Source organism: Chenopodium album, chromosome 25, assembly GCF_948465745.1.
Source record: "Chenopodium album chromosome 25, dcCheAlbu1.1, whole genome shotgun sequence".
In the NCBI taxonomy this organism is placed as follows: Eukaryota; Viridiplantae; Streptophyta; class Magnoliopsida; order Caryophyllales; family Amaranthaceae; genus Chenopodium; species Chenopodium album.
Window position 1 is genome coordinate 3,824,789 of NC_137858.1, and position 23,787 is coordinate 3,848,575.

The 23,787-nt window shown below is 35.4% G+C and overlaps 2 protein-coding genes and 2 non-coding genes across 7 annotated transcripts; 1 reads left to right on the forward strand and 3 right to left on the reverse strand.

Annotated features, from left to right (window-relative positions):
• Nucleotides 1–735: 735 nt before the first annotated feature.
• Nucleotides 736–12,413, reverse strand: LOC145613485 (uncharacterized). Of its 2 annotated transcripts, XM_081668600.1 has the most exons (19): nt 10,812–12,413; nt 10,141–10,449; nt 9,770–9,988; nt 9,535–9,655; nt 9,265–9,470; nt 8,469–9,099; nt 7,750–7,814; nt 7,548–7,649; nt 7,294–7,439; nt 7,156–7,211; nt 6,047–6,711; nt 5,743–5,933; nt 5,254–5,557; nt 4,506–4,793; nt 4,309–4,418; nt 3,012–3,324; nt 2,057–2,455; nt 1,066–1,306; nt 736–986 (listed from the first exon to the last, which is right to left on the reverse strand). In XM_081668600.1, the coding sequence occupies exons 1-19, from the start codon at nt 12,303–12,305 to the stop codon at nt 961–963; spliced, it is 5,886 nt and encodes a 1,961-aa protein (XP_081524726.1). In that variant the 5' UTR covers nt 12,306–12,413; the 3' UTR covers nt 736–960. The 2 variants fall into 2 exon arrangements, with proteins under 2 accessions (XP_081524726.1, XP_081524727.1); XM_081668601.1 differs by lacking the exons at nt 736–986; nt 1,066–1,306; nt 2,057–2,455 and having other exon boundaries at nt 3,045–3,210; nt 3,296–3,324.
• Nucleotides 12,414–12,519: 106 nt separating this feature from the next.
• Nucleotides 12,520–12,592, reverse strand: TRNAA-AGC (transfer RNA alanine (anticodon AGC)). The gene has a single exon. It is a non-coding gene; the product is annotated as a tRNA-Ala (tRNA).
• A 1,494-nt stretch (nt 12,593–14,086) lies between these two features.
• On the reverse strand, nt 14,087–14,158 carry TRNAC-GCA (transfer RNA cysteine (anticodon GCA)). The gene has a single exon. It is a non-coding gene; the product is annotated as a tRNA-Cys (tRNA).
• A 3,148-nt stretch (nt 14,159–17,306) lies between these two features.
• On the forward strand, nt 17,307–22,891 carry LOC145613504 (two-component response regulator-like APRR5). 3 transcript variants are annotated; one of them, XM_081668624.1, is made up of 8 exons: nt 17,308–17,883; nt 19,324–19,485; nt 19,575–19,705; nt 19,796–19,948; nt 20,536–20,653; nt 20,741–21,113; nt 21,590–22,307; nt 22,464–22,891. In XM_081668624.1, the coding sequence occupies exons 1-8, from the start codon at nt 17,709–17,711 to the stop codon at nt 22,569–22,571; spliced, it is 1,938 nt and encodes a 645-aa protein (XP_081524750.1). In that variant the 5' UTR covers nt 17,308–17,708; the 3' UTR covers nt 22,572–22,891. The 3 variants fall into 3 exon arrangements, with proteins under 3 accessions (XP_081524749.1, XP_081524748.1, XP_081524750.1); XM_081668623.1 differs by having other exon boundaries at nt 17,307–17,883; nt 19,575–19,948; nt 21,590–22,338; XM_081668622.1 differs by having other exon boundaries at nt 17,307–17,883; nt 19,575–19,948.
• Nucleotides 22,892–23,787: the final 896 nt, after the last annotated feature.

Sequence of the window (23,787 nt, forward strand, 5' to 3'; positions counted from 1 at the left end):
GAATCAATTCTACTTATTACGTTAGCCATTAAATCTTATCATCAACTGAAATTGTTACTATGTGTTCAGACTTAAAATTTACACAATTATGGATTATGGATTCATGGTGGCAGAGATTTTAGGCAATGAAGCTGTGTGACAAATGAGGTATTTTCAGTTGGCGGAATTGAACTTATTTAGTAGATGAGTACTTGTATTGAATACAAGTACTCAGCGTTCATTGACTTCGGCTCATAAGTTCACATGCTGAAATTGGCTGTCCAACTAGCTCAAACCAAGGTCGGCAAACTCGTTTATTCTCTTTACAATGTGCACACAGGACTGGAGGAGTAAGGGATCAGTTTACTATGTGTCCCACAGAAAGAACACCTTTAGTATTCAAAGTACGACATTTACAGGTTACAAAAACCCTTGGATCAAAGTAGTTCATATTACAATGAAGAGCATATATACATTACATAAATTGGATAGTAAACAATACGATAGCAGAAGAGATTGAAAGTGAGCTTCCAATATTAAGCTGCAAGTAGAAAGGGGAGGAATTTACTTTGACAAGATTGAGGTCAAAATGAACAACCTGCTCCACAAGAACGACAGGTCAAAACCTAGTTGCAGCATATAACATTTAATCAGAAATCAAGGTTGCAAATGCAGAAGTGAAGAGTATTACGAGTACTACCAAAAAAATTAAAACACAAAAGTGAAAATTTTGCCATAAATAAATGAATTAGAAAATCAACACTAATACAATGTATTCATTCCCAAAATCTGGTGTATAAGTATACCTAACTTGAATAGCTATATACAGGGATACAATTGATTTTAAGAACAAGTCTACTCTCTACGATATTGAAACAAAAATGAGTAATGAGAAGGTAAATACTAATATGTGAAAATTTTAATAATAATCAATATGACCAGTGTAATGTACCGAGCTTGATCCCAACACCAGCAGCATGGTTAGTTGACACGAGTCTTCTCCTTGCCTGCAGCATGTTCTTACCATGCATTAGGAGCGAAAATAGCCAACAAACATGTATATGGAGTAATAAACAATAAACTTACCAAATATTTTTGATTTGAGAGGGAACCTAACTGATAAGCCTTTTACTTTGAGATCTCGGAGTTGCTTATTTCTACTAGGCTTTTCAGAATCCATCAAGCCTTCTCTACTTCCCCCTGCTGTAAAATAATTTCTTTTGTTTACTTTTTCGTGGTAAACAGATGGAGGTGCTAACCTCAGCTGGGGCATCGTATCATAAGTAACCAATCTCTGGTTCTTCTGAAGACTATTCAAGATCTCAAACTGCAGTATAGCAAGACAGGATAAGATAATTTGGAGTGCCAGTGAACGAATCAAACTGTGCAAAATTAATGCTAAACAGATAAGCTATTTACTATACCAAACACACACTGTTATAGAAAATGCTTAGGGAATAGAGGTAACATAAACCTAGATGAGAATGATTAAGTGTAAATGTAAATGAGTAATAAATACTTTTGAAGTTATAAAGTAATTATGTTGTAGAGATTCTGGAGAGGATGAGTAGAGAAGGATCGTAACAGCTATTGAAGGTGTAGCTGGGATTGGAAATCTTTTGGAGGAACTATCTTCTAGATAAGAAGATAATTCTTGAAATTCAATGGATTAAGAGGTAACAGAAACATGGATGAGAGTGATTTACGCGAGGATGAGTACTATAGCTGTAAATTCTGTTTTCCCGTTAAAAAAAGGGTATGAATTTGTTTGTTCAAGATGTACAGCCTCAAGTAGGTAAATATATCATAATTTTTTTCGAAGGTATTATATTTCATGATGGAACTCTTAAGTGAGGTTTATTAATGATCCTTGCATGGGCACAGGACCAATTACATGGTAGGTGTAATTATTACGGGAACTTTGATTAATTGTGGTTCTTATTGTGCAATTGCAAGGTCAGATTCATGACAACTGCCAACTGGCCACAAAAACAGCTCCAATTAAATTTTGATAGCTTATCATATAGAAATAGAACAGAATAAACTTAAAGAGGTAGAAAATACACAAAATACGTACTCTTGAAGTTTGAGGGCCAGTGGAGTTTTCAAATACATCCAGTTCATGAGGGTGAAGAATACTTGTGCTCTGCGCTCGTCGGGATGTAGACGGTGAAGCACTCACTAAACCTAGTTCTGCCATCTTACCTTTTGCTTTCCGAATCTTTTTTTTATGCACACATATTGGACATCCACCAGAGGAACTTTGACTACTTGTAGCATTCTCCTGAACATCACATTGTATATGGGTTGCATGACCACAATTGAACACCCAGATTCCAGAATTTGAAGAGCTCTTGAAGGAGCAATTACATATACAGCACTGAAGACTTCGAGGGGCATAACCCTTTGAAGCACCTTTCTTGAGTAAACTCATGGTATAGAATGTATCATCCTCTATCAAGCATTTGGCAGTATCCTGAAACCATTATAAATATTGGTGAAAAGCGAATTTAAAGAGAAGTCAGTATTGTAATCATAATGAAAAAGTCACGTGTGTTTATAACCCCCCCACCACCAAAAAAAAAAAAAAAGGTAGAAGCATAATGGCCCCAGAAGTTCACACTTTTGAAGCTAGTGTAAACAAGGACAGCAGCCACAGGTGATGCTGTGATAGAATTACATTTATTGTCCTTATACTTTTATTTAAAAAAAAAAAGATTTTTAAAGCCGACAGAGATGTAAGTGGGCTAGCTATCTCCACTCAAGGTGCTATATCCCCATAGGTCAGTAGTATAAATGATCCTATCTACTAGGCCACCTAATACATGATGAGGGTTTATTAACATACAATTCAACACCTGAAACTCAAAGAATCAATCGTTAATAGTCTCACACAAAATTTATGCCTTACAGTTCAAAATTCTAAATACTCTTACTCTTTTTAATATTTTAAAGTAAATGTCTTTAATACAGCCACATAAATAAGAATTCAACAACCGAGAATTATACTTCAAATGGCAAGATGTACTTACCAGAATCCTCCTCTCAAAGCTGTATGTTCCCAGCATTCCTAATATGGTCAGCTTAAAATCACCAAATTCCTGGCTTCCATTATCTGACAGGAGCTTTTCCATGATAGATGGAAGGCGAACATATCCTATCATCCCCTCAACAATTTCCTTGACAAATTCAGAAAATATTCTCTTCAGAACAGGAGCACATTTCTGAGTCCTGTAAATTGTCCATGAAATCGAATTGGCCTCCAAGTCATCTTTAAAGTTTGAAGACTGAGTTACAATGCCATTTTCAGAGTTACCTTGAGAAATAAGTAAGGGTCTACAAAACCTGAGAGCAAATACAAATAGTTACCACCTAGCAGATAGCATGTGAAGCTTCTTCAGAAATTTAAGGATCATATTTTCATTTTTTTTTAAGACCTTAAAGTATTTCTTTAATTTATCATCTCCCTTAAAAAAAAAATATAACATTTGTACTATCATTGCTTATCACAATTACTAATTGCAATAATTATCTCATTTTTCTTCTCAACAAACCCATTTACTACTTAACGCCCCACCACCACACCAGCCCCCCCCCCCAAAAAAAAAAAAAAAAAAAAAAAAAATCCAAAATAATAGATAGTTAGATACTTCTAAGTGCACTATCTCTTTCCTCAGCCTCCCAGTCCACTAAGCTCCACCATACAACATAATCTGTAAATTTCTCTGTTCATCCTCTTTCTCCTAATCTATTAATTCATGCAAACAAAACTCAGATCCAACTCTTACTCAACTGAGGCATAACATGCTATTGCTTTTGATATGTTAATTGTTTGCAACTTGTTCTCAATATCTTTCCAAAGATCTAAATTTTAGATTAATTATATTATCCCTGCAATGGCTAAGCTTCCCATACCCGCTGCATTTTGACAAGTGTTGTTTGGGACGTCCCAATTCACTTATTTTAAAACTATTTAGTCATTTACATGCATCACGTAATTAAATTTTTTTTTTCTCCATCTAAAATCCAGAGGGAAAATTCTCATCTTTTCTTATACATAGTAGTGTTTACTGAGACACTGAAGCAAATTGGAAATAGACCTAGATGCAGGAATATAAGTTACACTATACACTTATTTAGTGCCATGAAAATAATTTTGTCGTGTGATGATAAAAAACTATGTAATCTTAATTGCTGTACTGTTCAGTCATATGTCTATGGGAAGAAAGATTAAATGACTTCCACAACAATCAACTTTCAAGGGAAAAAAAGCATCCAAGGAACTAAACAATTATGAGCTGCTAATAGACAAAAGGATACAGAACTTACGAGTCTAGAACATGGAACCAAAGCGATTCCGACTCTTCCGGATTCAAACGAGGCGAGTTGCGTTGGCAAAGGCCAATACACGAATGTAGTACTTTTTTAATGTCTTGTACCTGCGAGGAAATAGATATCACATTATTATTTGATACAATAAACAATATTAAGAACATTTTTATATAGAAAATACAAAATCTACCCACCTCTTTCAACCCAAAAGCAGCAGCAAAGCAATCCTTATGTATATATTTGCCTACATCCATGTCTGAAATTGTATTTCCCACTGCCGTACCAAGCATGATGAATTTATCATTGAGTCCAGAGAGGGTAAGCAGAAGAGCACTTCCAACATCACCCACTCTTTCTAATAAAAACGAAGCAGCATCAACGATTTCATATTTTTGGCACAACAACAAACAGCGATCAACTCTATAATTTTCAAAAGTGTCTAGGAACTTAAGAACTGAATCAGGTTCATACTGACATAACAGCTGTAGAAAAAAAAAAAACGATCTGGTTAAAGCGTTAGGACAATAGCAGGACCAAAAATATGGGAGTCAGAACACTTTGTGCTGAAGGTAGCTTCAATACAAAGAACAGTCTGTAGATGCAGAGAAAAAATGTGGCAATAGTTGGGTAGCATATGAAACTTAGTAATGTTAACCAAATTTGAGTTAAATATTTTTGATATTTATGTTACTGAAGAATTCTAGTAATTGTAAAAAAGAACAATGTAGCAGATAACTCACATCAAGGCACCTTATGAGAGTATGTACAACAGCTTGAAGAGCAGATAATAGTAAGTGTAACATTAAGACCCACAGGCCACAGCAAGCAAGCAACTGTTTCATTAATCCACAAATTCTATTCTCACCCCCAACCCCCCAACCAAAAAAAAAAAATGATATAAACAAATAAAATATAAGGGGAAGGATGTGTGAACAGACTCACCTCGAGGTATAGTTCAACGATGTCATCATTCACTTCAACGGGGTTATTTTGTATTATTTTTGGAAATTCAGAAATTCTTTCTAGGTAAGCATCCAGAGTAATATTCCGATCATTTTGTCTGCCCCAGGGACCATCAAAGATACTATCCCCCTCTATACAAGAAAAGTTGAGGGTGCCTGAATGATAAACCTCAAAAAGAGTCTTAAGATAAAGGAAAAGGCTTCTTGGGGTTGATTGAAGATTAGAGAGTATATGTCCCCTTTCTATGTTTAAGTGATAAATCACCAAGCAAAATGTGCATTCTCTGAAAATGCCAGAATGAAAAACAATAAGTAAACAAACAAAACTTCTTTTTTCAGCTAAAGAGCAAACAAATGGCTGTTTTGACCATGCAAATAAAAGCACAATTTCACTTCCACAACATAAAAAATTTCACATGCTCCACAAAACAAAGGGAGATAAATTTTAGAAATCCATTATAAGATCTACCTGCTCAAAGTGACTAGCTCTGAAATCCGAGATATAACTGCTGATTGGAAAGCAGCAGACTCAGTTTCACTGAGCTGCAGTAATATACCATCAATAAATGCAAATGCGTGCACTGGTTCATCCACATCTTTCATATAACAATCCAAAGCAGCAAGATAATTATGTCTGATGGTGTGGATTAAGCCACAAACCTGGAATAAGGAAGATATTCAGCACTATAAAGCTAAATAGTGTAATTTCAATTGTCAAGCATGTTTCTTTTTTTCTTAGAAACCACATAAAAGAACACAAAGCGTATACACACCTGGTGAAATTGAGCTTTTTCACACAGATGCAGGACATAGGATGCATTCCACTCTGTTTGAGGAACTGCGCCCAACAAAGCAAGTACTTTTTTCTCCCTTCTATTTTTAGATTCATGTTTCTGTTCACAGTCATCAAGTGCAAGATGATTTTCTGAAGTGAGGTACTCCAATATTTGGCTCAACACACATTTTGACACATTAGCCCTTTTAGATGCAACATAACTAGCCACAAACTCAATGAGGTAACCTATATCTTTCTTTGAAGGCCATACAACCATGCTAACATCATCATTGCCCATAGATCTGACTGATTGAGAAATATCTACATCAAGAACAATAACTAGAGCATCAACAATTTTCTGAACCAGCATATCCTGATCACCAGCAATTAATTCATTATCAATCGGATTGTCATCAGTAGCATCTGAAGAATTAGGCAGAGAATCATCAAGCTTGGATTGCTGATACTCCAGAAACGACATTCTTAAAACATCTAATGTAGCCTCTGTATCCAACTCTAGTAGATAATGCAAGTTCAGGAAAGCTCCAGTTGAAGTTAAGCTTGTGCCTGTCTGTGACTTTGGGCCACCAGAATCCTGCAGCAGAAATGGCAAAAGCTCCATCCTAAGAGAAGGGAGCCGCTCAGAAGGGAGTTTTCCATGTCCTGCAAAATAGACACAGATATATTTCATGATACATGGTTGAAGTCATGTGATCACAAGAAAAATAAATAACCACACAGCAGAGGCAAAAACTCAAAATAAAAAGAGCCAAATGGGAAGAAGAAACATTAAAACATCACAAGGTTGTTGGAAATTCCCCAGAAATTTCTTGAGGATGTCAACTGTTAAACTAAATAAATAAACAAGAGAAGATTATAATAAAAATATCCATGTTTGTTACACTATATCTGTCATTAATTTTATCTCTGAATATTAGGAAACCGACATCATTCATTCAGCAGAGTCTGGATACAATAACTGAAGTAAGTGACAGCCATGCACGGAGGTGAAACCTTACGTAACAGCAATGAGAAATGAGAAAAAACAACCCAATCTTCTTCAGTACATTTTTATGACAACCCTGCAGATAATCAACCAACATATACCTGGTGGAAAAGCAAGGCCCAAAAAGCAGTACTTCAGATAAACTAGCATTCGGTACCTGCATTTTAAAATTTTATTAGAGATAGATAATACTCAAAACGTATAACAAAATTAAGGGAATGCATCTCCAAGCTACACACCCAACAGCAGCAGTAGCAGCATCTCTTTTATGATTTCTTAACACATTCAATAATTCTTCCAAAGGAGTCTTGAAATCATCTAACCCTTTGTTGAAAAGGTATATCAGGGCACCATACAGACCATTCTCTCTACATAGCCTCACAACCTAAATTTTTTGCAATTCAAATCAGTACAAGATCTGGTTTGTGACAACATAAGCTACCAAATGAAGTTAAATGCTTCAACTATCTGCAAGATAGAAAATGGATATGACCTGATTAAAATCCAAGGATGAAATATCCATGTGAAGAACACATTGCTCCACTCGCTGCAGCCATCCTTTGCTGTTGTAGTGCTCTACTAGTGCTTGCATAATCTAATGAAGGGAACAAAGATCAGTCAAGATTATTAGTTCTTTTTCTCAAGGAAAGGCAATTTTAAGTATGAAAAGGTAATTAAATTTAGATTAGGAATACCTCAGGAGGCAGTGATCCAAGCATGTCCTTCAATATGTAGGGTTCCAGAAGCTCCAAAAATGTATCTTCATATAAAAAATAAAAAAAATTAAAAATTAAAAATTAAAAAAATTAAAAAAAAAAACAGCAAATGTAAAAATACTACTATCCAGGCCAGTTTAAACATTGAACTTGTATCACATTTTGTTTTCTCTTTTACAGAGGTGAGAAAGGAATAAGTAAACAAATATAATATTGCAATTCAACATAGCAGCAATACATCAGGAACAAGAAACAAAGCCTCGAGTCTCCAAAACCAACTCTAGGATATTCTACAACTTACGACTACCTGTATGCACAATATCAAAAACTAGCAAACAAAGAAAAAATGTTTATTGCAAGAAAGCCTGAAATTTCCAGCTGAAAAAAATCTTCCGTCCACAAAAAACTGTGGTGTTGCATCTCCTACATTGACCTTATTCTTAAGTAAAATTATAATGATTAACTTATTATAAAAGTAATATTTGATTAATAATCATATTACATTAATATATATAATTCATGTGTATCATTTTTCTTCTCACAAGTAGTAAAATTTTGACAATAAAAGCAAACATGAACGTTAACTGTGCATGAAGTACATTTCATGTAGCAGCATAACATTACAATGAACAGCCATCAACAAGAAGCTTTGGAACACACTGCAGAATATATTTAAAAAGACCATGGTATCAACATACCTCTATGCTGAACTGCTACAAATTTTGAGTATATTTCATCAAAAAGAATGTCAGTCCTTCTAATATGAACACAGAATTCAACTGCTACTCCACCAACACGAGTAAATTGCTCTTTTATTTCAGAAGATGCAATATTGCTACTTGTGAGAGAATTATCCGCCTCTTCTTTGTCAATCTGGTTGAAGCAGGCAACTGATATATAGGAAAAAACCTCATCTACATATGAAAAGAGCAACTCCACCAGATAGGGCATAATAGCTTCCTGTATAGCGTTCAAGTCTCTGGGAAGGTCAATAACACCATGAGCCTGACCATCATATAATGTCATAGCCATGTTAAAGGCACCCATCCAGTCTCCTGCATTGCGCAACACCTCAATACGTTCTCGCCATAATAGAAGGCGAGAAACAACAACATGCCTGGGTGCAAGTATATAGATAGATGCTCCTCTGACTGCTAGACAATTGTGATAAGCTTTCTCAGGGTTGCCAAACACATTGGTGAAATACGTGTGAAATGAAATAAGATCATCTCCTCCAGTTTCATCACTAGCATAACTAGTTTGGTGGATCAAGGTCCCATCTCTTGTATACAAGCAAAGTTGACCAGTCAATGTAAGAATCACCAACATCTGTGCCAGAAAAATAGTCATGTTTCCAGCAATTTCCATGGCCAGTACTCCACTTATATAAATGCCTCAAACAACAAAGAATGAACTAAAAAAATATGCCTAAAATGCTCTTATTTATTTATTTATTTATTTTAAAAACAGCCTTCTGAATGAGGAGACATGCACCTGATCATCAAGCCATGCCAAACCTACAGCTGCGCTCTCAAGAGTCCACTTTCCACACACTCTAAGTGACCACTTTCCACTTTCTTTAAGTTCTGGCTTTTCAGAATCTTTCAGTTCTGACTTTATTAGCTTGGCAACTTGAACTTTCCGGTCCCATGCTATAGCAAGCAGTGAGATCCTCTCCAATGCTTCAGGATTCACATTTTCTGCAATAATGTAACATATTAACCACCTGTCATACAATAGTAAAAAAAAGCCATCTTTGCATACCTGTGGAGGAACCCCGTGACTTTGTTGTACATTTCCAAGCAGTGTATGGCATAGAACCCTCCCGAACGCCTTCTGGCCTAGAAAGTTGTGCATAGACTTCCAAGCTAGGTTTAAGTCTCACCTGCATCCATACTCATCACTTCAACGTAATGGAAAAGGAACTAAAAGGAATGCCAGCATGCATGTATAAATAAATAGCACATGGAATTTGTCCAGTTATCTGAGGACTTCATACCACCAGAGCAGTCTGATGGGTGACAAAGATGACCACACCTTCTTCAGACAAGGAGGAACCTTCATTGAAGAATTTCCAAGGGGCTCCTGCCCCTACACCACCCATGACACCACCTATGCTGCTTCCTGAGCCTATGGCATTGCCTGAGAAAGTAAATTCATCAGGTAGAAGTGGTGAGGCACACAACACTGTGCCTGTCCTTTGACCATCAAGAAGACACTGTTTCAGCAACAGCATAAATGTCAATTGTCCATCAATTCAAGAAGACACAATAATGTGCCTCAGTTTTCAAGAACTAATTTCAGAATAAATATTGCTAGGCAGTTTCTGAACAAATACGTATGTTTTTAGGAAAAAAAAAAAGTGCTCACCACTGTTTTGACAGTCACCCCAATTATTGGCACATAGGAGAATTCATGTAGCTGAACATGTCCTTTACAATCACCAGTAACGGCTTTAAATTGGCGAGTCACTTGAAAATCCTGAGCTAGAAATAGTGTATGTACCACAGGTGCGGCATGCTCTCCAGTTACAACCCTAGCTACAGTTCCCCTAGGTATATTCCACAATGTAATAAGACCATCACCATAACCTGCTAAAAGAAGATCCCCTTGCTGATTGAAACAAATAGAAGTTACAGGTACTTGGGATCGGTCGGCATGTGCACCAAGCAACAACATCTGAAAAAAGTTAATACAATATACGATAGGATGTTAGACAAAAGGATTCCTTCGTGAAATAGCTAATTAGGTCATTAAATTTCTCAAATCAATGAAAGAAGTATGATCAGAGCATTAAATGAACCCAAATATGAAATCAAATTTTCTTTTACATGCAAAATTATCATATTGCAGGGTAAGCAAACAAAAAAAAAATGTTTCACACTCACAATAAATTAAACAAGGTACATAGATCATAACAAATTCATAGATCATCAGAGCATATTACAGGTAACAGAAACAAAAGTTAAGCAGGCATCCCTCAAGGTAAAACTTTGAAACGTAATAAATTAAGACACTGAGGTGAAAGATAAAGCAGGAACCTTTGGATCCATGTTATCAGGAAGATGTGCAGAATATTTACTTGGCACAACAACGACGACACCCTTAGACATCCCCAAAGCAATGTAATTGAGATGCACTGCAATGACCTGTGAGGTACCATAATCACGAATAAATGCTTGAGATTTAATAGCTCGACTAATTGGATTATCAGCATTTACATCAAAATATCCCAGAACAGTCGAACCTCTGCGCACACCTTCCAACCTCATAGGCTGCGCAGCAGCCCCTTCCTCCCAGTCCTGACCCGTAGAAGCTTGTTTTATCTCAAGTTCTTCAGCTAATTCTAATTGCTTCTTAACAGGAAGCAACTTCTCCTCTGTCTTTGTACTATCAATCTCGCTCTCTAGTTGAGCAATCCTATCCTCAGCAAGCCCAAGCTCCTTAACCTCATCACTTACAGAGCCCTCATCTCTTCCAGCACCAAATTCATCACTACTCAAAACAACCACACTCTTCTCACTTTCCTGTACTTGCTGCACCCCAAACCCAAAATCCTGCTCTTCTTTCTTCTCATTCTCAACTTCTAAAAACAAACCACCTCCTTCATCAACAGAATTCTCATGCACACTTACCACATTCTTCTCCTCATTCCTTTCTTTCCCTTCATCATCTAACGAATGCCGAATTCTCTTCTCCCCAAAATCCACACTATCTATCCTCTCCACATCCCAACACTCCGGAATATCATCACTCTTCTCAGAACAAGACACTAACTCCCCATCCTTCTCTAATTCACTACCTACCTTATCATCATGCTCTCTCTTTTCAATCACCTGTTCGACACTCGAATCCTCGAATTCCGAAACTTCATGCTTCTCCAGTGAAGCAATCATCTCCCCATTTCCAACATCCATCACAGTGCCAGACTCACCACCATCCTCCCTCTCCTCAATCACTTCTCCAACAACCTCACTTACATTGCCATCACCATCACAACCCTCAGATTTCACATCATCCCTAACAAACCCTAACAATTCATCACCATCCGACACTTTCCCCTCCAAATTCACACTCAAAGCTCTCCTCGACTTAATCACCGCAGCACGAGGCATCCGAACATTCCTCGATGCCGCAGCAGCAGCAGCAAACGCCGCCCCAGGCTTCCTACTAACTCCGCCGCCGAAAATCGACGAATTCCGCGAATTCTGCGGCGGAATCGGCGGTCTTCTACTAGAACTTCCAGAAAATTCATCGGATTTTAACCTTTGTATCAAACTATACTTACTTTGCGTCGAATTCAAGTGTTTATTGTCGGAAATTAGGGTTTTGGTTTGAGAAACAGCGTCGTGATCGGAATCCGAAGAGGAATCGTTGAGGATGTCGTCGATTGAACGATGAAGAATGTCGGAAATTTGATTGTCTCCAACGTCGTCTTCGTCGGAGGATGCGGCGTTGTGTCGCCGGAGAAACGAGTCGAGGTCGAGTTCCTCCGTCGCCGGCGGAGATTGTGAGGCGGCGGAATAATTTGTCATACTGAAAAAATTAAAGGTTGATTATTGCTATTGTAGTTCATAAGAATCATAACAGAAGATGAAATTGAAGATTGAAGATTGAAAATTGAAAATTGTTGAATTATTGACTGATAGATGAGAATCATGAGATCAATAGTAGAATTTCTTATTGATGAAGAGTTTATTTTAGTTTAAGAGCAAAGGAAAAAAAATTAAACATTAAAAAATAAAGAAGTGGAGATGCGGGGTATCGATCCCCGTACCTCTCGCATGCTAAGCGAGCGCTCTACCATCTGAGCTACATCCCCAATAATATTTATATCTGTCGGTTTTTAACTTTTACAATAATACACATACAGTACGTAGATTTCTAAAAAAAAAATCATGTTATGAACGAGTGTAGACTAAGGGTCTATTACTCTATTCATTTTAACTTAATTTCAGTTCAGTCCTATTCAGCTCCTAGTTTTCCTCTCTCATAAAATATTCAGTTCAGCTCTGTTCAGTAAATATGAACAAGAATTAATACCTAATTGCAAGTATATTTTATGATAAAATATGATTTTTATTATGTTGGAATAGTCTACCATCAAAGTTAAGGATACGGAAAAGAAAAAAATCATCGTGGCATTCATTTCGTGACAGGAGAGTACATTTTTTGTTTAAGAGATTGAAAGCAACAACAATTGCAATATCTACAACGACTAAAAAAAAACCCTTTTTATTGAATGGGACCTCTCATATAGTCATATGTACACCCGATTCGAATTAGCAAGCTAAGTCCTTTATAGAGGAGGGGAGGACAAGAGCGTAAGGAAATCTCCACCCTTAAATGCTTTTAGTAGGGGTTTGATCGAAATGTAAAATTTCCACTAGATCGAGCTACTTTATTTTAAACGTCCACAAATGTATTGACTTTCTACATGATTACCCCTATACTCGTATATTTATATTGATCTATCACATTCTTAGGTTAGTTATTACATTAGGACAATATTAGACATGCACTAGTCCCCCCCACCCCCAATTCTCACAACATAGCACCCCATCATACTAAAAAAAATTAAACCTTTGCCAATACTAGCTGCTTCGACATCCTTCATGTACGTAGATAAAGGAAACAAATTTACAAACTGAGGGGGAATATTCAATTCATCAAGATCAATAGATGGTAAGGTCTTAGGTTGTTTTTTCCTTACACTAAAAGTCAAGCTTATTAGGCGAATTGTGTTGATCATCAACTAATAGTATGTCTACATTCGAATAACAATAAATAGATTGGGGGAGGAGGTAGATCAAAAGGCGATATGTTGAAATAAAAAGAAGGAGATATTTTTTGGTTTTCATCGTACATATTTTTGAGTTTGAATTTTACTGCGATCATTCTAAATTTCATAATGCAAGGTTAATTTTAATCAACTTGATCAATTATATAGTTTAACCATTTTATACTTGTATGGTAACTTGAACTTAACATAGTTAATTTGAGATTAACTATTTAATTTAAGTTTTAATTCGATCTTTATTTTATGTTATTTGATATATTAAAACACGTTTTAATTTATTTATTGTGTTCAGCTTATATGGTACAATAATTAAAAGAAAAAACGGATGAAACATTAATTACACATTTTATGATTTTGAACTATTAAATATGGGGTAATAAAAACTTGAATGTGGAATCAAATGTTTGCAGTGAGTTATTTAAGGGAAAAATGGGCAATAAAGCCAATAATAGAAGTCTTAAGCCTTAACGTCTGGGAAAAAGTGAAAAAAAAAAAAAAAAAAAAAAAGAATAATACAGGGCCCAACCGGGTTCGAACCGGTGACCTCTTGATCTGCAGTCAAATGCTCTACCACTGAGCTATGGACCCACTTAATTTTTTTATTCCTCAATAATTTATTTAATAAATCTGTAAACACTAGATCTTGTTTGATTTTTAATACGCAAACATTTTTACTTTTTTTTTTCAAATTTGTATACTATATTTAACTTCATTTTTTTTTCCTTTTTGAATTGGATAGGCTAAAGGATTTGCTGTTTGTGTTTAGCATTTTTTTTTAAAAATAAAACTAGTATTTGGGCCCAGGCGATGCCCCGAGTCATTAAATTTTTTCTTGTAAATAATCTGTTATACGAAGTATATATTAATTTGTCTCGAAAGGTAGCATAACATATTCTATAGCTTGGTGGTAAGATGCTCAACTTTAGAATTAGAGGTTGCATGTTCAAATCTTACCACGTGACATTGAGTGGGTGACATGGCGTAATACAAAATCCTACGTGGTTCTCTAAAACCTAATGAGTAGGGATTATTTAATTTGCTTTTTAATAAAGTTAAAGTTTACAAAGTAAATCAAAATAGGCCTTACTCTATAAAAATGGATTAAAAATGTGTTAAGTATTTTAAACCGGAAATGTTATGTGGAATACTGGCTAGCACTCTAGCAGAAGACATCAAGAAACTTCACGTAAAATAGTCATGAGTTCTCTTCGATCTTCCCTCGTCTATTTTCAGTTTAATCTAATATATATATATATATATAAAAGGGAGTTTTTCCCCGAGTTTTTAGAAAGCCACGTAGGATCTAATTTTCTTAGCGCGCCATGTAGGATTATAAATCTTAGTATTATCCAATTAAATAAGAGATTATTAATTTCTTTTAGAATTAAATAATTCAAATGCCACGTAAGCAAAATTGGCGAATGAGATTTTTAAGTTTAAATTAATTAAATATTAAATATTATCTTTTAATATTAGGAATTTTATCTAAATATATAACAAATTTTAGCTCATAAATACCAAAAAAAAAAATAAAAAAAAAATTCAAACAAACCGTACATCACACGAGCTTCATCTAGTTTAAACATAAAAGGGAAAAAAAAAACCGCGCCTTAATGTCAGACAAATGAGAACCACTGATTAAATCAAATGATTGAAAAAAATTAGCCCAACACGTGTCATAATCTCTAACCAAAGAAGCAAGTACCTTGGTTGACGACTTGACGTAACCATGTGCGAGAGAAAAATATCCTGCCCTGGGCCCAAGCTACCAAACTTGCAAGACACGTGCCTCAATGCTGAGCCCAACAAATATTACACCATCCTTTTAAAGATACGGTTAGCACATTTTTGGGTGCAAAAAAATGATACTGGTAGAATGAAGGATCTCACATTCTCACCGGACTAAAACCCTGTTCTTTTCACCTTAAAAAAATAATAATAATAAGTAAAAATAATTTTAGTTCAGTAAAAATAAGTTCAGTTCAGTAAAAATAATTTCAATTTAGTAAAATTCAGTTTTTTTAAAGAAGAACTATAATAGAAAATCAGTAAAAATAATTTCAGTTCAGTAAAAATAATTTAATTTCAATAAAAATAATTTCAGTTCAGTAAAAATAAGTTCAGTTCAGTAAAATTAATTTCAGTTCAGCAAAATTAAGGTGAATCAAACAGGGCCTAACTGTTACATTCTTACTACATTGTTATGTACTTATGTCGCAATAGTTTGCCGGACACCTAGGTTGTACAAGTACGGGTACTGACATAGATACGGATATGAAACAGATATGGAAAAATATCTATCTCAAGATAAGAGACTACACGAATACGAAAATATTAAAATATAATTAAAAAAAGAATTTGACCATATATTTGTCATTTTGTCCGCTCATCAGATCATATTATATTATATTAATAATGAGATTTATATGTAAGCACTCCAATTATTGTGTGTCTCACGAGTGTCGGTGTTTGATACGGTGTCCGACACGGACACGACAGTTGGATGAAGTGTCTATACATCCTAAACGGACACATAAAGTACAAATAAGTATAAAAGATATAGTATGTCAAAAATGCCCATGTGTAAACAAATGAGAGATAAAAAAAGGCAAGGTAATAGTAATTGTTATAACATGTGAACAAAAATAAGAATAATTCATATATTTCATATGGTTACCCAATGTATGTACTAATAACTTTTTAGTGTTTATTGATACCCTTATGGCCTTATACATTGTCAATAATTCCATACATGCATTGCTAGTAATTTCATTTATGTATATCAACCTACAAAACACTAGCTTAGTGATAAGCAAAAGACATTCCAATCGATTTAATTCAATTCAATCCTTACTATGAGCATCTATACTTTATTATTAGTATTTAAAAACACAAACCATAATTTTTCATATGACACATGTCATCACAAGTCACTCAATACCACATATGACACATGTCACCCCTTTTAATCTTTTTGTTTAAGTCTTAATGTATTCCATAACTTGCAAATTCAATTAAGAAAATGAAGTGTTTCATTTCCATCATAATAATATAAAGTTGAACCAATTAATATACTTCACATAAACATATGAATTGAATTATATAAAAATTGTCTTTTTAATTCCTAGACTTAAAACATACCTTAAACTAATATGTCATTTCATATCCTACAATCTTCATGTATATATACGTAACTAAATTTCATTATCTTTTTCCATTGTTCTACCCTCATTCTTTTTTTTCCCTTTAAGTTTTAGCAATGAAACAATTACTTCGTATTTCATATCAAAAGTTTCAACTATTGAAAAACATACCTACATATTAAATAACTTAGGTAAGAACCCGTGCATCGAACGGGCCAAAAGGCTAGTTGAAATAAAATCCCCTTACCTTTCACTTCTTATATTGTCTAACTCGTTAACCTGACTTCACCTTATAAACGGTAATCTCCCTTCCACTTTTTAATCACGCTATCTAACTAATAGCGTTACGTGTAACAATTAGTGAGATAGGGGCCATAGTGCACATCATTAAAGTCATAAGAAGATCAAAAAACCTTCACTCAGTAATTCGTACATCCATTTTTTTTTTGAAAAAAGGAAAATAAAAAAGAAAGCATGTGCGATAGAGATGAAAACTAGTGACCAGGAATAAGACAACTCAGCATGAACCAACCAGAAACCAATGGCGGCCCCGCTTTTGATTTCTGTCTCATATTCTCTCTCTTCTTCTCATCAGATATTTTCTGCGGTTTTTGCGGCTCAAATTTAAAGACTCTTCCTTTCTTCTTCTTCAAACTTCAAACTACAACTCTCTGAAACTTCTCTATTTTATTTTTACAAAATTAACAATCATTTAGCTCAACAAAGATCGTTTATTACCCACTAGATATTTCGGGAATTTTCCAAAAAAGGAAATTAATTATTAAAAAAAAGAAGACGAAGAAGATGATGGGTCAATGTACAGTGAAAGAAAGAAGAAAAGTGAAGAATTAGGTGGGTTTGTAGAATGGAGAATGAAGGGTTTATTATTAGGTTTTGTGGGTATTTTGTAGAAGATAAAGGGGGTGGTTAATTTTATTTGATTATTTTTGATTGATTTTTGAATTAAATTTAGAGGGGGTAATTTGGTAAAAGACATGGATGTGGTGGTAATGGAGGTCGAGGAAGAAGAAGGGGAGAGAGAAAATGGGTCAGAAGAAATGAAATGGGAGAATATAATGCCAAGAATGGTGCTCAAAGTTCTTCTTGTTGAAGCTGATGATTCTACTCGTCATATTATTGGTGCCCTCCTTCGCAAATATAATTACAAAGGTATAAATTAATCTATTTAATTAATTTTTGTTGTTTAGATTGAATTTGCTGGGTTTATTGAATTGATTGTTGTTCTACTTGTTCATGTGAAATTTTGGTGGTGGGGTAGTTAAAATGGTTAGTTACTGTGAGATATTTATAGAATTTGATGAAAATGACTTGTGGTTTTAAGTTGAAGTTTAGCAGTGGATGTAATTGAGTTTTGATGTTGTTAAATTCTAGCTGGTGAAGTTTTAATTCTGCGAAAAAATTGTTAACTTATTAGATTGTTGATTTGTTTAATTTTTGATTGATTATGGAGTAGTAAAAATGGGGGTAGTGGGGTAGTGATCTGTTCATGAAAATGGTGGGAGTCAAACTGAGATCTACATTTCAAAACCAATTGACAATACGAGGAGTAAATCGGACATTGGTATGGTTGTCTTCTCAGATCATGATAAGAGTCTATTATGTTGATATCTCGTCCACCACAAGCGAAAACCGGGTGCATAAAAATGATGAAACTGGGGGTGAGGAATGGTAAGGTTTGTGGAGTTTGTGAGCTTTATTCTAATGTTTGCAAGTTTTCAATTGTTTATGTTAGGAAATTTTTTTGCTGAGTGATGCTTGAATCAGAGAAGGTACCAGGATTTAAATTTGTAGATTGAACTTTAGTGACTGGATTTTAAATGCTTCTGAATCTAGTGCTTTCACAAGATTCATATGTTTTTTTAAAAACAAACTTTTTGTCGAAGGTAGAAGATTGGGTTTTACTTTAAAAAGTTTTTGTATGCTAGTAACCTGGTGGTAGTAGTAGTAGTGGAATGCAGTGTTTTAGTAGCGATAGAATTGCTATGTAGTAGTAGTGATGGCAATGTAGTGAAATCATAACAATTGTTACGTAGTAGATTTAGTACGTGAAATCTGTATGTAGTAGTAGTAGCAGGTGGTGGCATGTTTACGTAGTAGTTTTAGTACGTGGAATCTTTACGTAGTAGTAGTATGTGGCTAGATTGCATTTTGACCGTGTATTAGAGGTGTTAGTTCTTTACTAGCATGCCCTTTTGCTATACAATGGATCTTATATTTGATTTGGTGTGTGGTTTCTCAGTCACTAGCTACTAGATCTATATGCATGCAATGCGTGCTTTAAAGTTAAAAAAACACGTTCAATAATCATTTTAACTTGAACGTAATAAGAGCATTTTAGGTGGACACCAAACTCCCTTGGAGTTGGCTGATAATGCAGCTTAGTACTATATATTTGTACATCTTCTATTTGTCCCCCTTCTCCTCCTTCCTCATATTTTCAAGCTTAAAAACTTGTGTTATATGCTGAGTTTTTATTTTCCCCTTTTTCTCTTTGCCATCATGTTTCATTCAAACTTTATACTATTTTTCTGATTGCACCAGCTGAATATTTTGAAGCAAATAGGCTCTTATTCTATTTTTATTTGGCAGTTGCTGCTATTTCAGATGGATTGAAGGCTTGGGAAATCCTCAAGCGCCGACACAATAGCATAGACCTCATATTAACTGAACTGGATTTGCCGTCAATATCTGGATATGCTCTTCTCACATTAATCATGGAACACGATGGCTGCAAAAATATTCCTGTTATAAGTGTGTCTCATGAGCTCAATTATTTTTGTTCTTCTGTTGGATTTTCCTTCTCACTTCAGCCAAGTCACCTTCTATTTTTTACCATGCAGTTATGTCATCACAGGATTCAATAAGTATGGTGTTAAAATGCTTATTAAAGGGTGCAGCTGACTTTCTTGTAAAGCCTGTCAGGAAAAATGAACTGAAAAACCTGTGGCGCCATGTCTGGAAGAGGCTTGCTGTATCACCCTACCTTTCATACCTTTTTTTGTTGAATTTCTTTAACTTTCTAGTGCTGTTTCTGATATTTTTTTGCTCTTTTCTTTCACAGAACAATGGTGGACATAATCCTCAAAATTTAACAATTGGACAACATGAAGCCGAGGCACCATTTGAAAACAATCAAGCAACCAATCACTCTGGTGATAATGTCTCTTCCAGCTGGAGAAGTAGTGACTTCAGTGATAAAGCTACTGATGCCCAAGTGAGTGTCAACAGATGCTTGCTACACTGCAGATACTTTTTATTATTATAGTATTGCTGAATTGGTTCTGGTATGAAGGATTAAAGAGTTTTTAACATCTAGACCTGGCAAATCTGAGCTGACCCAAATCATAACTGAAATGGTGTTACCCACCTGAAGTGCATATGGCTTAAAATGGATTTTTTTTTTTTTCAATATCAAATATATTTGAAATAGATATGGCTGGATACAATGCGAACCAATGGACTCATTGTTCAAATGCCCTGAGCTGAACTGACTCAAGCCAATCCCGAAGACCCATTTGCCACCTGCCCACCTTTACATTAGCCTCCATGCAATCAGTTGTCTGCAATTTTCTATGCACATGTTTGACACCCTCACTGTTTAATCTGAAAAAAAAAAAAAAAAAAAAAAACGAGTCTGACTAGCTGATTTGTGAGTGAGGCTAATCTTGTGAAGAATGTCAATTCCAGCTCAAATTAATTTCACAAAGTTTTACAAAGAGGTTGCAATTTTTGCGTCGTTTCCCGAGCTTTTGCACAATGTGTTCCATAGAAGCTAAGCATGTATACATGATAATTTTGCAGTGTCTCTTACGAGTGAAACACGGAGAAGAAACTGAAGTCAGCGGCAGGGAAGATAAGCATCAAGCTAAGGATGTCAAATTGGAGGAGGGATTGTCCTTAAATACCAATGTCATAGATGGTATGTTTATTGTGACAAATCTTAGATCACTGACCAGGATCCTAGATGGCTTGCTGACATCAGCATCTCTTCTTCATTTTGTTGCAGACAATACAGACAAATTAGGATCTAATGTTCAACTATCAAAAGAAGTTAGTATTTCAATTTCTACAAGAGTTGAAGATGGATCTTGTGCTGGTATAGCAACTGATGATGGAGGCAAAAGCCCAGGAAATAACACGTATAGAGCTAAAATCGCTGGCCATGATCTTCCACAACCTTTAATTGAAGCTGCTGACTTGATTGGGAGAATAAAGGAACAAGAAGGTGCAGCAGGGAGAGATAGTTTCAATGGAGAGTTTAGCAGACAGAATTCTACTCCTGCACTAGAACTTTCTTTAAAAAGACCTCTCAATTCAGAGACCAAAGAGGTACATGAGAGGCAAATACTGAATCATTCTAATGCCTCTGCCTTCTCATGGTAAGTTACTATTTCATCCCCCCCACACCCCCCCCTCCTTGTTCATGTTATAGAGATTCATTGAAAAATAGGCGACTCTCATATCCTAAGGAGATATGGTCGATAGAATTGAGGGCTAAGTATTCTAATGGATCTAGGCAACCCCTGAAGTTATAAATTTGGGGAACTAATTAAGGATGTGAGTTAAGTACTGTTACTGTATTTAGATTAGTGCGAGTTTGTCATATCAATGAATTGCTTACATAGAGTGGACACTTGCTTTGTGTGTGGTTTGTTATTTTGGAGGGAAGGGGAGTGGATACTTTTTTTCTCAATATTTCATGTTGTGGAGGTTTTTGTTCATTAGTCTTTTGCTGATGTTCAGTTTTCTGTATTAAGAGCAGTGTGTTATTATAACTGGTGCAATAATACTGGTGTAGCATTGATGACTGGTTTTTGCTGTGAACATAATCAAGTAGAGCTATTTTTTTCTGCAGGTATAGCAGTATCAAGAAGCCTCGGACCTCTGTCCCGTCATCAGATGATGAACTGCTGAAAATCAAAGGTGCTGCTGATTCTCTGCTGTGGCCTAAACCTTGCAGCAGCCATTTGGAAAACAAACCTAATATTCTTGCTCCTCAACCTGCACATTGTGACCCAGTTTCCCCTAACCATCAAATTGGGCCTGTTTCCCTACCAGGACTTGCGTTTGATAATGGTGTTTGGGCTAGCTATGGTGCTGTATTTCAGCCAATATTTAATCCATACCCATGTCCAACAGCAAGAAGTCCGAATTCGGCATTGCAAAGAGAGGAGTCACCTCTCATGACTAGTCCTTCAAAACTCTCTGATCCAGGGACTCATAGTTCTATTCAAGGGTGTGACCAAGCTGGGGACGAGCTTAAAACTAGGGAATCAGCTGATCAATCTGGGTACAGCAGCTCACAAGTCGTGGATCCAAGTGGCAGTGGTACTCAGTGTAATGATCTTGGTAATCAACAAAAGCTCAATGCACATGGAAGTGCATCTGAGATTACTGATGTTAATGCCACTGCTTCTGGCATGAAGGAATCTAGCCTTGTTGAGGAGAGTGAAGGCTGTAAGCCCTTCTTACATGATCAGTTTAAGTTGAAAATGGGTCTTCATTCTGCAGAAAGAGAAGCAGCTAAGGCTAAGTACCTGCAAAAACGGAAAAGCCGATGCTTTGGGAAAAAGGTGAACAAACATCAATTGACAAATACTTGTGGTATATGAATTTGACCTGAACAAATTGTGTGCACCTCTAGAATTCCATATGCCTAAATGTTTACATGTCTTGATTTTCAATGTCGAATGGTGGATCATCTCACCAAGTATTTGATTAAACTGCAGGTGCGGTATCAAAGCAGGAAAAAACTAGCAGAGCAGCGGCCTAGGGTGAAAGGACAATTTGTTCGCCAAGTTCCAAGTGATCAAGTGCTTGCTAATGATAAACTGTAGATTTTTTTCCCCCTTTTGTTAACAAACTCTTGTCTCTCTTCTCTTCCTTCATCCATTTATATCAAGTGGAAGAAAAACAAAGAAATCAAATGAAAGAAACCAGTTCTCTAGAAATTGTTGATGATGCTGATACCTGTAGCTTGTAGCAGAATTTAGGAACATGGAAAAGTTAGGTTGTGGTAGCTTAAAATGGTCTTATATGTAGCATTTGTTTATCTTCGCAAGTTTCTGATTATATATCTATACATACCTGTATTACATGCATTCTTTATCTGATCTACTATATGAATGAAAATTGTCTTGTAAATTTGTTATTTGTACATGGCCTTCACACTTTATTTGAACCATTATTCTGGTGTTATATGGCGTTCATACTTATTGCTGATGTATACATTATCTGTAGAACGGTAAATAAACCTGGCTTTTAGCATTTACTGATTACACAGGGTGGATTTAGAGATAGCTGGACCTTAATTATTTTTCAAAATGTTGAGCTATTTGGTTACGAATGGCCTATCAAGTACGAGTACTGCTTAATCTTGCATCGTGATTCGTGAAGGATGTATGGGCTATCAAGTAAGAATACTGCTTAATATTGCCTGCCATTGTGAAGGACTTAAGATTATACTTGGTATGCACTATTGACTAATTGACTATGCCACCCTCCAACCTCACAGTCACAACAAATAACTATTATATGGACTTTAGATTATAGCTTCCTTTAAATGATGACTATAATAAATATATGTATGATAGAATAAAGTTAAGAAAATTGTTATTCTGTTTAAAAGCAAGAGACGAGGAAATAGATACCCAATTACAGTAAATGGGGAACATTGAAATAAAAATAGAAGAAAAGAGGGATTTAATTGATGCTTTTCTAGTTTGTACTATAAAGATGAGTAGATATAGTCAATTAAGAATATATTCTCCTACCATGCCAATGCCAAGATAATTAAGATGCTTACCATGTCAACCAACCGACTTTATTAGGGAGGATTCCCTGATGCTTACGTACTGTTTGTTTGATTTGCAATTGGATGCCCGCCACCAATTTGTATTGTTGAGATAGAATTAGGAAACTAATTCTATCATATAGAAAATTGTGATAATATCTTTGATGGCATAGATTATTTAGAAATTATTGAGATAGGTTCGTATATTGTGATATATATGATATTATGAAAATAATATCATATAAGATATTATTGTGAAA

Coding starts and splice junctions, on each gene's coding strand:
- LOC145613504 (XM_081668622.1), top strand. CDS start 17,709: ATGGATGTGGTGGTAATGGAGGTCGAGGAAGAAGAAGGGGAGAGAGAA. Junction 20,654..20,740: donor AAATACCAATGTCATAGATG/GTATGTTTATTG, acceptor ATTTTGTTGCAG/ACAATACAGACAAATTAGGA. Junction 21,114..21,589: donor AATGCCTCTGCCTTCTCATG/GTAAGTTACTAT, acceptor TTTTTTCTGCAG/GTATAGCAGTATCAAGAAGC.
- LOC145613485 (XM_081668600.1), bottom strand. CDS start 12,305: ATGACAAATTATTCCGCCGCCTCACAATCTCCGCCGGCGACGGAGGAA. Junction 10,450..10,811: donor CTGATAACATGGATCCAAAG/GTTCCTGCTTTA, acceptor AACTTTTTTCAG/ATGTTGTTGCTTGGTGCACA. Junction 7,212..7,293: donor GCTGCTACTGCTGCTGTTGG/GTGTGTAGCTTG, acceptor TTTAAAATGCAG/GTACCGAATGCTAGTTTATC.